This window comes from Schistocerca nitens, chromosome 1 (genome assembly GCF_023898315.1).
Source record: "Schistocerca nitens isolate TAMUIC-IGC-003100 chromosome 1, iqSchNite1.1, whole genome shotgun sequence".
NCBI lineage: Eukaryota > Metazoa > Arthropoda > Insecta > Orthoptera > Acrididae > Schistocerca > Schistocerca nitens.
In genome coordinates, this window is record NC_064614.1 from 636,950,659 (window position 1) to 636,963,342 (window position 12,684).

The 12,684-nt window shown below is 45.1% G+C and overlaps 1 protein-coding gene across 1 annotated transcript in view; it reads left to right on the plus strand.

Annotated features, from left to right (window-relative positions):
• The first annotated feature begins 3,216 nt into the window (after positions 1–3,216).
• The window catches only part of LOC126192064 (collagen alpha chain CG42342-like), a 660,839-nt gene continuing 651,371 nt past the window's right edge, over positions 3,217–12,684 (plus strand). The window contains exons 1-2 of the mRNA XM_049932580.1: positions 3,217–3,349; positions 4,952–5,121. Coding sequence (XP_049788537.1) covers positions 3,217–3,349; positions 4,952–5,121 — 303 coding nt within the window. The remainder of the gene's footprint in view (positions 3,350–4,951; positions 5,122–12,684) is intronic.

Below are 12,684 nucleotides of genomic sequence, written 5' to 3' on the forward strand. Positions count from 1 at the left end.
TATAAATGCAATAACCAGGCGGTACTTAAACAAGGGCCAGCAAATTGCTTTCGATGGGGGTTAAACCTTGACAGTAGGGATCCACAACGGAATGTCTCAGCACTTCAGGCTCTCGTAAATGTTAATGTTCACACTACATACACCTTAAAACATTACGTATTAAACAAATTAAAATCAACACACTGAAGGCCAGACTCAGTGGGAGTAGCGACGGCCGCCGAAGAAAATACAATCAACCGCACAGAACACAGTAGTGGATTCCGACCACAATTTACAGGACAAGCAAGGCCCTTACCCTCTTGCTTGTTCGACGAAGCCAGCCGCTGCAGATCCCGATGCCAGGAGACATGAAGCAAGCGGAAAGAACACCAACGGCTTCCCAGTAACGTCTCTTTCCAGCCGGCGATATTTGCCACGGCGCCGTCACCCGGGTAACAGCCCCTTTAGACGTGCCCTGCTTGCTGGCTGACACCGGACTTTAGCTGTCCGTCATAGTTTGCAAAACGCCGTTACTGTTCGGCGTCCAAAAGCAAAATTAGTCACTCTTCCTCAGCTTTTCCTCTCGCTCCCGACCGGCCCGGTAGAAGGCGCCAGCGCGCGCTCTGCGCACACCGCCGGAAAGATAACCCATACCGGCGGCGGGAATATCGCTGATCGAGCCACACGGCTCAAGCTATTCTCAGCGACGTTCAAAAACAGTTGAAACAAGGTCCAGGAGTCCCTGTCAGGTTCAATACAGACATTTTCACCATGATAGATGGTAGATCCCTCGAAGAAAAAAGTGTGTCCAGTGGTTGGAAGAAAGCACAGGTCACACTAGTTTACATAAAAGGCAACACAATCTCACTGGCATCTAACTGTTGTGTAATCTTAGAACATATTGTTAACTCAAACGTGTTGAGATGAATCAGACAGAATGACCACCTCTTCCATACCAACCGGCGGGTTTTCGAAAACATCGGTCATGCGAAAATTCATACAACATTCTGAGAGCCAAGGATCAAGGCAATCAGGAGGATACAGTATTTTGTTGATATCCGAAAAACATTTCACTCGGTACAACACTAAAGTGTATTTAAAGCAAGTCCCATCATACTGGGTATCAAACAACTGGACTGAGGATTTTGTGGCAGGGAGAGAATGCACAATGTTGCTTGGTGGGTAGTCATCGACAGAAACGCACTATCTGATCAAAAGTGTCTGGACACTTCTCAGTGGACATTAATATGAGGTGAATTGTATCCGTACGCGATACCCCCTGGGAGACTCGGCTGCACCGCAATGTATTCTGACTGCCGTTGCCGGTCTCGCCACAACTCGACCGTCGGTGATAAACACTGGATCGATGGAATACTGCTTGTACACTGCCGGGAAACATAAACATACTTACCAACCAGCTTACAGGAAGCTCCACACAAACCGAGGCACCAACGTTGCTCCAGGCGGCGTCATAAGTACTGGACCATTTTCATATACCGGTCACGTGCCGCCTGGAATCCGATCGCGTAATCTTCAGCCGGGCGTGTGTATAACCTGCCGCCCGGCACATAGTCGGCTTGTTCTGACCCAGCTTCAGCCCTGTACATATGCATTCTCCACGAGCAGTCAAGCCGCCACTGGATACAGCCAGCACCACAGACCACAGCCTTTAGGACTCTTACCTGCAGCACGCTACCCGAGCCGCCCAACCGTCGCCCGTGCGGTGGCCATTGGCACCGTCACAACCTCGATGGAATCCACTTCTCCATACGCTCCACGAGCCGCTGTTCCGTCGCCGTGTTCAGCCTCCGCTGGCCCTTTACCACGGCCTCGCCAAACGCAGCCGGCCTTACGTTCTTCGAGCCTCCTAGGTGTCATCAGGTGCAGCCACGACTCATCACAGTCCACGGTCTTTTTAGGACTCTGCATATATAGACACTGTGAGAAACTTCCCGCGATCGAACTTTGTGTGAACTTCCTATTTATGGGATGCACCAATACCCTTACAGCGGATCTGTCAAAAACTGACTCTTATTTTCTTGTTGTCAAGCAGTGACTCTTATTTTCCTGTAGGGACCAGCTCTACGTTACCTTTGGTCATGTTCACCAATAATAAAACATTGTTCATCACTATCGGTGGAAGGTCAAGCGTGTTGTTCCTTGTAGTCATGGACACAAAAGACTGTGTCCACCCTTCGCCTTTATGATGGTTTGGATTCTTCTGGGGATACTTTCAATGAGGTGTGTCAATATCAGTGGAGGAATGGCATCCCATTCTTCCTCAAGAATCGAAACCAGAGAAAGTTGTGATATTGGATACTGGGGTTTGGAGCGAAATCGACATCCTAACTCATCCCAAAGATGTTCCATTGGACTGAGGTCAGAACTCTGGCAAGTCAGTCCATTTGAGGAACGTACAGAGTTTTTATCTACAAGCCATTGCCTCATAGTTGCTGCTTTATGACGGGATGCATTCTCTAGCTGATATAAACGAACATAGCTCCCGAACTGTTCCTGTATTGTATGAGTACACAATGTTGTAAAATGTTTTCATATCCTTTCGCATTTCGCGTTTTCTTTATCACAATAAGGAAATGACACCCTAACCACGAGAAACACCGCACTTACCGCAACATCACTGCCTTCGTACTTCACTGTTGGCACCACATACGATGGCATGTGACGTTCCCCTAACGTTTGCCACAGTGTATGACTTGAATCATTACTCTAAATCACTCGTTTCCAATCTATGATGTTATAGCGTCTCTCTTTACATCACCTCAAGGTGTCGCTTAGCGTTGACTGCAGAATGTGTGGGTTATGAGGAGCTGCTCGACCATTTTACCCCACTATTTTAAAATCACTACGCACAGTCACTGAGCGAGCTGGACTGCTAGCAGCACTTTGAAACTCAAGAGTGATTCATTCCGCTGATTTCATGCTGTATTTCCCAGCCGTCCACCGGGAATGCTCGACGGTCTCTGTTCGTCAGTGCATGAGGTATGTTGGCGTTGGTTTAGCTGCGGCTGTTCCTTCGCGTTTCCATTTCCCAGTCACATGGCCAACAGTCGATTTCATCAGGGCGGGAATGTCCCTGACTGATTTGTTACTCAGGTGACACCCAATGACTAGTAAACGTGCGAAGTCACCGAGCTTTCCTGTCTGACGGGTCCGATTCTCGTGACATTTAGTGGCATAGCCCGTATTACATAGGTATGCCCGTACACTTTGGGTCAGATGTGTAACTTGGTCCTGCTGTTTGTCGCCATCAATAAAGAGCTTGACTTCCAGCGCCAGACCAACGCCGTCAGTCCTGAAATGAACACATCTGCGAGAGTCGTGCTGCTAAAGCCAATCAGCGGCCCATGTCGTGTGTCGCGATCCAAGCGGCGCTAACTCTACTGCTGTTAATGCTGGTGGAGACGTTCTGCGTGGACAAAGACTCAGCTTGATGCTCAGTCACTACTGTGTATTCCTTTAAGGGTTCGAAGCAAAGTCAGCACCAGAGTGTGTCTGGAGACTTCTTGTCAGATTAAAACTGTGTGCTTGCCCGGGATTAAAACTCAGAACCTTGCCTTTCGCCTTGCTCTTACAGATTGAGCTATCAAGGCATGGCATACGACCCGCCCTCACAACCGACTTTGGTCAGAATATCTTTCAGACAGCTTCCGCCAGTACCTCCTTATGCGGAGGACAGGTCGTGTAAGTCGGTAAGAGCATTGCCCGCGAAAGGCAAGCTTTTGGGTTAGAGTTCCGATCTGCAGAATCATAAAAATACAAATTTTCGAAAATTACATAACGAATGCACTCAAAATTCAAATGTTCAAATGTGTGTGAAATCTTATGGGACTTAACTGCTAAGGTCATCAGTCCCTAAACTTACACACTACTTAACCTAAATTATCCAAAGGACAAACACACACACCCATGTCCGAGGGAGGACTCGAACCTCCGCCGGTACCAGCCGCACAGTCCATGACTGCAGCGCCCTTAGACCGCTCTCCTAATCCCGCGCGGCGCACTCAGAACTAACTAAATTGTAAATCACATAGCGTTATAGTGACAAAACTTGTAAACACAGAACAGGGTGCAGAATTTACATTTAAAAATGTGTAAAGTGGATACATCAGTAGAGTACAACTCATAACCTCATCGTGGCTCGGTGTCAGACTGTAGGAGTTTTATCCTCAGTCGTTCCTAGGATTTCTCCTGTCAGTTACCATTTCTTTCACCTCTGGCAGCTGTTTATTAACGAGAAAAATGCTAAATGACACCTTTACTCGGAGTTCACATTACATAGTACAGTCTCCTATAATTGTCTGCCTAAACTGTTCAAAGATTGGAGAAATATTAACTATTTCAAAATGGATCCCATGTACCAAACGAAAATGTTCCCAGCTTCACATTCGAGAAATAGGTTTTCTGGATATCTTTCTTACATCAGATTAGACTTTCAGTGTGTTGATGCTTTGCATGAAGCTTTCATTTAAATGTGTTTTCCTTTGGCAATCTCTACGCGTTTCACTAAAAGCTATTCTTACTATAGGGAAGGAATACACTGCAAGAAGTAATAAAGGAATGTAGAAACGAATAATTAAAGAAATCCCGTAAAGATTAAAAAACAGGTTATCACGCTCAAATACAATAACAGCAAATGAAACTGACCTCCGATTCTTGTAGGCAGTAATATTAACAGATATCGAAGTGACAACATATACTGTCTCAGAAAATAGTGATTCTGCGAAAAATCTGTATGCTTGTTTTCTCGTACTTCCATATCTTTGAGTTGATACTTACTGTGGATGGCAAATCCTAATGTTACTGACTGCTATTTCTGCTTTTTGGGCGCTCTTAGCTTGAATACACCCTGTGAAGTAGGCTTCCCATTAGAATTAGTTTGACACTTGAATAAAATACCATATATTCTGTCAAGCTTTGACTTAGCCAGTAATATAGCTCTTTCTTTTCTCAGAAGAGCGCGTAGCTGATGGCGCCAAAGCAGTGTACACTGCTCGGCGAGTATTCAGTGTTGTACCTTGTACACTGCCACGTGTGATCGACAAGTGCTTTATTGTTGCAGGGCCGCCGGGTCCTCCCGGCCAGAAGGGCCGGCGAGGCAGGAAAGGTGACGCGGGAGCGACGGTGAGTAGTCTTCTCACTATCAACTATAACTATGCACTTCACATCTTATTGTTATTATTATTATTACTATTAATAATATCACTTTATTAAGATCAATGACAACTGACAACAGCTTCTCAATTTTTCTAATCGACCACACTCCACCACTCAACCCAGCAAACAGATTTTTTAACATTTTGCTCTTCAGTTTTGCGCCTTTTAATCTTTTACTACCATGGTAGCATAATTCTTTTACTTCCCAGAATAGCTACCGAACTCGAACGTCTTTACAATTGTTGGCACACTGCCAGTACTTACGAGTACAAACTCTGCTGATCAATGGGTCACTGTCAAGTGCATGGGAGATGGTACTTAGCGGGGAAAGAATGGCTACTTAATTCCTTCTGCGAACGTTCTAAATAGTCGCAACCCCTTCTAAAGCTGCCCAAGTCGAGTGTTCGTGATGTGACTGTGAAGCAGAGACGCGAAGTAACAATCATAACAATACCAAGATCAGGCAGACCCCTGACGGACAGGGACCGTCGAAACCTGCGGGGGCTGGTTATAAAAAGCTCCACGAAATCGGCGGAATGAGTCACTGATTAGTTCCAAAGTGCAGCCAGCAGTCCAACTGGAACGATGACTGTGCATAGGAAGTTAAAAATAACGGAGTGCAACGGTCGAGCAGCTCCCCATAAGCCACATATTCTGTAGTTAGTGCTAAATGAAGCCTGAGGTGGTGTAAAGAACGCGATGGAAGAGTTTAGATTTGCCTAATGCCTGGAGAATGTTGATTGTCATCCAGTGTAGTCCCAGCAGTGAAGTACAGAGGAGTTGGTGCTACTGCATGAGGGTGTTTTTCGTGGTTAGCGTATGGTTCCCTTGTGTGCTTACGTAAATGCCGAATGCAGAATGATATGGACGTATGTTACAGCATTCTGTACTGCGTCCAGTAGAGGAACAGTTCGGAAATGACGACTGATTGCATCAACATGACAATGAACCTTGTCATAAAGGAGCATCTGTGAGCCAATGATTTGTGGACAATTACGTTCCTGAAATGGACTGACATGCGTAGAGTCCAGACCTGAACATAGTGGAATACCTTTAGGATTATGTAGAACGTCGACTTCGCTGCGGACCCCAGCACCAACTTCGTTACCTCTTCTGGTTTCGGCTCTTGAGGAAGAATGGCCTGCCATTTCTCAAGAGGTATGCAGATATTTCACTGAAGGTGTTCCCAGCAGAGTTGAAGCTGTTATCAAGGCAAAGGGCGGACACACTGCATTTTGATGTCAACTGATAGATGTCTGAATACATTTGATCAGATAGTGCATTTCTGTCTCCATTCAAGATGACATGCTACGTCTTTGCCTACAAAGAAATAAATCCTCAGTCCAATATCAGTGTGATGGTGCTTTTGTTAATCTACGTTAGTGTGGTAACGAGTCACATGTTATTCGAAAATCAGTAAATACTGCGTCGTCCTGATTGCCTTGATTCAGGCTTTAAGAATGTTATACAAGAAAAGCGCAAATTGGACGTAGCAAGGTCGATGTGTTTGAAACTGACGCAGGTTGTTGTGGAAGAAGCCATTCCTTTTGAGTTACCTCAGTATGTATGGGCTCAGAAAATGCCTGAAGATTGTACAACAGGTAGATGCCAATGAGCCTGATGTTGCCTTTCACGTAGATTGGTGTGACCTGTACTTTCTGCCAACCTGTCGGCACAGATTGTTGTTCGACGGATGTACTTTCTATTACAGTTAAAATGTGAGCTACCTCGCCTGCAAATTCTGTGTAGAATTTGACAAGGACTCGGTCTGGCCCTGGAGCCTTGTTTAGTACTAGCGATTCAGTTTTTTCTCTACAGCAACATCATTCATCTTTGCAGGGTGAAAGAAGTGAACTGAGGACTGTACTTCTGTAGTTTCTTTTGTAAAGGAAGATTTGAAAACAGAGTTAAGATATTCTGCTTTTGTTTTGCTACCTTCAATTTCTGTTCCTGTGTCATCCATGAATTTGTGGGCACTAATTTAAGTGTCACTAACAGCCTTTACAAATGAGCATGAGCAGTTAGGCCTTTGTGAGAGATCTTTCGAGAATGTTCTACTACGGCGATCATTAAAGACTTCACTTATTACTCTTTAGACGGCCAAACGCGTTTTGTTCTGCATCTTGGTCAACTATTCTTTTAACCTTGAACCACAGTTCCTCTACATTCTCTTGCGTAGACATAAATGTTTTCAGTTCCTCTTTGAGATAAGACACGACTACCTCGTTATCTAGTTCTCTGAACGTAGAAATCTTACTACTTCTTTCACTTGCCCTTTCTACTTTAGCAATCATTGTTGTTACGAGGATTGCCCAGAAAGCAATGCGCCGCATTGTTTTTCTTCAACACATCTTCATTGAACCTAATGAGAATTACACACACGAACGAATGGTGTTTTATCTAAACACGCTATTTTTCCACGTAATCTCCATCCCGCTCAATGGCCTTCCTACAGAAGGTACGAACCTTTGTCCTGGTGGCGGAACCAGTGCTCCAATGTGTGAATCACCTCCTCCTTGTCCTCAAAATGTCTTCCACGAAGGCATCCTTTAATGGCCCAAACAAGTGGGAATCCAAGGGAGCTATGTCAGAACTGTAGGGTGGCTGGGGTAACATTGTACAATCCTGTTTTGCGATGCGTTCAGCAGTCCTCAGACTTGTGTGGGGCCGAACGTTATCGTGTTGCAGCAAAACATCTCCTGGGTTGCTGTGGCGTCGAAGTCGCCGGAAGGGCGTCTTGTGTTTTGTTAATGTGTTGACATATGCTTCAGAATTAACGAGAATCACATCTTTACAGACCCAGAACACGGTGATCAGGACCTTATCGGCGGAAGCAGTTGCTTTGAATTTTTTTTATGTTGGGAGTGAGAATGGCACCACTCCATCGACTGTCGCTTTGTTTCGGGGTCAAAATGGTGAACCCAGGTTTCATCACCTGTCACAATTAGGGACAAGAAGGCCTCCCCTTCAGTTCCAAAATGTTGCAACAAATCAAGACAAGTGTTTTTTTTCTGTGCAGTTTGTAATCCACCGTTAGACACCGCGGGACTCACCTTCCACACACTTTTGAATATCCAAGAGTGCAGATAATTGCATCCACGCTTCCTTTGCTGATTGACAGATGCAGCGCCAACGGCCGAGTCGCAATGAGTCTGTCCTCGTGAATGACAACTTCAGCTCGCTGCAACATGTCAGGTGTGACAGCCGTGGATAGCCTCCCCGAGCGCTGCAAATAGTAGAGATTCGCCGAATCGCCTTCTGATGACCTCATCCTCCGAGCCCCGCGACTAACTGTTCTTCTGTCGACAGCAGATGCTCCATAGACTGTGCACAAGCGTTTGTGAATATTCCCCACAGTTTCTTTATCCGCACTGAGAAATTCAAAGACGGCACGTTGCTTGTAACGAACATTACTTACAGACGCCATTTTGAAACTGTCCTGCAGCTATGCTATCAGTCGGAAGTCACTGCAGAGCCAAAGAAACTGGTAGACGTGCCTAATATCGTGTAGGGCCCCCTCGAGCACGCAGAAGTGTCACGACACGACGTGGCATGGACTCGACTAATGTCTGAAGTAGTGCTGGAGGGGATTGGCACCATGAATACTGCAGTGCTATCCATAAATCCCTAACAGCACGACGGTTGGAGAGCTCTTCTTAACAGCACGTTGCAAGGCATCCCAGATATGCTCGCTAATGTTCATATCTGGGGAGTTTCGTGGCCAGCGGAAGTGTTTAAGCTCAGAAGGGTGTTCCTGAAGCCACTCTGTAGCAATTACGGACGTGTGCGGTGTCGCATTGTCCTGCTGCAATTGCCCAACTCCGTCGGAATGCACAATGGACATGAATGGATGCACGTGATCAGGTAGGATACTTACGTATATGCCACCTGTCAAGAGTCGTATCTAGACGTATCAGGGGTCCCATATCACTTCACCTGCAGACGCCCCACACTATTACAGAGCCTTCACCAGCTTGAACAGTCCCCTGCTGACATGCATGGTCCATGGATTCATGAGGTTGTCACCATACCCCTACACGTCCATCCGAAACTCGCCCAACCAGGCAACATGTTTCCAGTCATCGACAGTGCAATGTCGATGTTGATGGGCCCAGGCGAGGTGTAAAGCTTTCTGTCTTGGAGTCATCAAGGGTACAGGAGTGGGCCTTCGGCTCCGAAAGGTCATATCGATGATGTTTCGTTGAATGGTTCGCATGTTGACACATGTTGATGGCCTAGCATTGAAATCTGCAGCAATTTGCGGAAGCGTTGCAATTCTGTCACGCTGAACGATTCTCTCAGTCGTTGTTGGCCCCATTCTTGCAGGATCTTTTTCCGACCGTAGCGATGTCGGAGATTTGATGTGTTACCGGATTCCTGATATTCACGGTACACTCGTGAAATGGTCGTACGGGAAAATCCCCACTTCATCGCTACCTCGGAGACGCTGTGTCCCATTGCTCGTGCGTGGACTATAAAACCGCGTTCAAACTCACTTAAGTCTTGATAATCTACCATTGTAGCAGCAGTAACTGATCAAACAAGCGCCAGACACTTCTTGTCTTATATAGGCGTTGCTGACCGCAGCGCCGTGTTCTGCCTGTTTACATACCTCTGTATTTGAATACACATGCCTATTCCACTTTCTTTGGCGCTTCAGTGTATTTCTTCAATGAATGAGTTTCTGAACTTTTTGTGCCAAGTAGCTTTCAGAAACTGCTTTTATTGTTATCATTCCGTCTACCTCAAAGAGCACTGTAATTATCCTAACCGTTTGTTGAAAGTTTTATGTGCTCTCCAAAGATGAATGATTGGTGAATATATGTACTGGCGAGCAGGTCTTTTACATCTTGAGAAGAGTCTGGTGGTCGTCAGAAAGATCGAGTTGTGAGTTTATATTCACTCTTCCTAATGAGTCGTGTCCAAACAGTCTCGCAAGTATATTTAGTTTGTATCTCAATGTATTTGCATTTCTTACCTTTCGCGGTAAATTACGCTTCTGCCATTTCTGATCAGCGTACACTTTTGATATAGGGTTAGCTTTACCCCAGAAAACTCACTGCTGTCAGTTTCAGGTTTTAGTCAGCTTTCCGGTCCTAGTGCTGTTTATTCACGCTCCATCGTTTTTTAGCGCTACGTCTAACTCTGGGAGGTTTTGGCTTTTGATCTCTGGGATTATTATCGCTCCATCTTAGGAGGGCATTTATTTGGGTCTTACACTACTACTTGGGGGTATCTTACAGTACCTGGACTGGATGGAGACTCGCCTAATCTATAAACCATTGTGTGGATTCCACACACCGTCAGCTATCTACATAGCAGCCTCTGATGCGCAGTGCACGACTGACGTATTTAGGGAAGCCCTGCAACTCTCTGCAACATGGAATAAGTACAGGAAGCTACAGCAGAACCTTCGATGTCTCATGCTCAAATCTTCTGTTCGCTTTGGAAACAATTCGTTTCGACCAGTTTTGGAGAAATACTGCAGATATTGATCTTGATTGAAACCCTGTGAAATAGGGTGGGCTTTTCAACCTTCTCTGCAGAACGCTGGAATGAAACACATATGACCAAGTTGTTCCAACATGCGTCACAATCTGCAGTTGCTTCCTCCCTATTCCCTCAATAGCGGCATTTTCAGCATGTGAAATGAGTACTCCAGACATACACGCTGCTTCTCATTCTGTGTTGCTATTTCCCTACGGCGTGCTACTATTGACCGTACATCGATTAACAGTGTGCTTACTTCCACCTGGCAGGGGACACACCAGTCTTCCTAACAGCTGAAGCGTGTCTCACTGGCTCAGTTTCAGAGGAAGACACCTGCTCATACTTGTTAGTTGGCAGGGGAGGGGCGAGGGCCTAATACCCAGCGATCTCTTTGGTCCCTGCCTCCCTTGTACAAGGCCCCTAGACCCGCAATTCACAGTCAATCAAAAAAGCAGTGATAGAAAGGGTAGTACTAGCGATGCTTTTGGTATCTTTGTTACATGACTCTCACAGTTCCCCTACACATCCATTTGAAGCAGTTTCTAGGTGCTTGGCAGCAGTCTGAGCGATTTCCAGCTACTTGCGAACAACAACCAAATCATTCCATGGCCATAAACATTATTCACAATGAGGCGTACATTCCGACTGGTACAATATTTATCTGAAAAATTTAGAAACAACTTTAAATTAACCTCACTGATTCTTTTTCAAATTCAGGATCTGTAATGTCAGTCTGTAAGCTGCCAAAATTTCTGAGAAGTGCTGATGTAGTTTACAACTGGCAATATAGTACTAATTTTATACTGAGCTCACAAACATTCGAAAATACACAATAAGTCCACAATAGTTGAAACAATCAATTAAAGATATTGGGAAAAGACCCAAATAGTAAAATATTCGAATGTAGAAATTTGAGTGGGACCTATTTCATACAGATTGTCTCAGATAAACGAAGAGATAGAAGTCTGTTTATATACGTAAATAAACGAACAAAAGAAAGTCTGAGAGATCACATACACTAACGTTACAATTATGAACACAGTAGAATCAGTTTATCACACTGAAAACAGAAAAACTTGTAGAGCAATCTGCAACACCGTGTTTATCCTCTGTAAGGGTTCTGCCGCCTTCGTCTAACCATCTCCTCTTTCCTCAAACACGTGCGACTAGTTCTGTGGTCTGGCGCAGCTGCTCCTGCAAACGTACGACGACTGATCACATTAACTGATATTCCCCTCAAGTATCATTTAATTCTGTCATGCCTTGCATCATGGATTGCAGTTTCCCAAAGTTATCTTCAACTCGTTGAATTTCTTTTTTTACTGGCTATACGTTAATGTCCATGCTTGATGTCCATCCTGCTGCTGTGTGAAGAGTACCTTGAGAGTTTGAGCCAATTTGTATCTGCCCAAATGCCAGGGAACACCACAACAGTGATGCCTCTTGGTTTCCATTCCCCTTTGCCCTGTATTCGACGACTGGAACCCGAGTTCCTACCCTCCGTTCTTCGTAAACTGGTTCTGGGTTGGGTCTGGACCGCGTCGTACGGGAAGAGGAAATTCCCTGTTAGTTTTCATGTCCTTTTCGCTCCCTCAGAGTGTTTGGGGAGGGGTCGGAATAACCGCAGGTGCATACTGCTTTACGTACCTAGTAGGTCTACATTTATTCATCGTATTTTCTCCTACGACTTATCCTCCCCCTTCGGAAGGAGTTGCCAGAAACTGAGGCAGTGTGTACGGTTCTCACTGAAATGGACTAATTCTCGCTATGAGCACCATAGTGCTTTGGCTCGGAAGTCGTTGTTTGACTTTAACTATGGACACTATCTCGACTATCTTATAAGGTCCTTGGAAATGCAAAATGAACTTATTAGTTTTTTTTTCTTTCTGTAGATAAGCGTTAGATAACATTATCCACTGTCCAACAGGATACTTAGGTAACTATGCCTTTCTGTTGTTAGTGCCTTCCAGCTATTCTAGATCATTTGTATTCATCTTTATAACGTGTCTTCAAGTACTTTTTGTCTTTTTAGCAAAATTT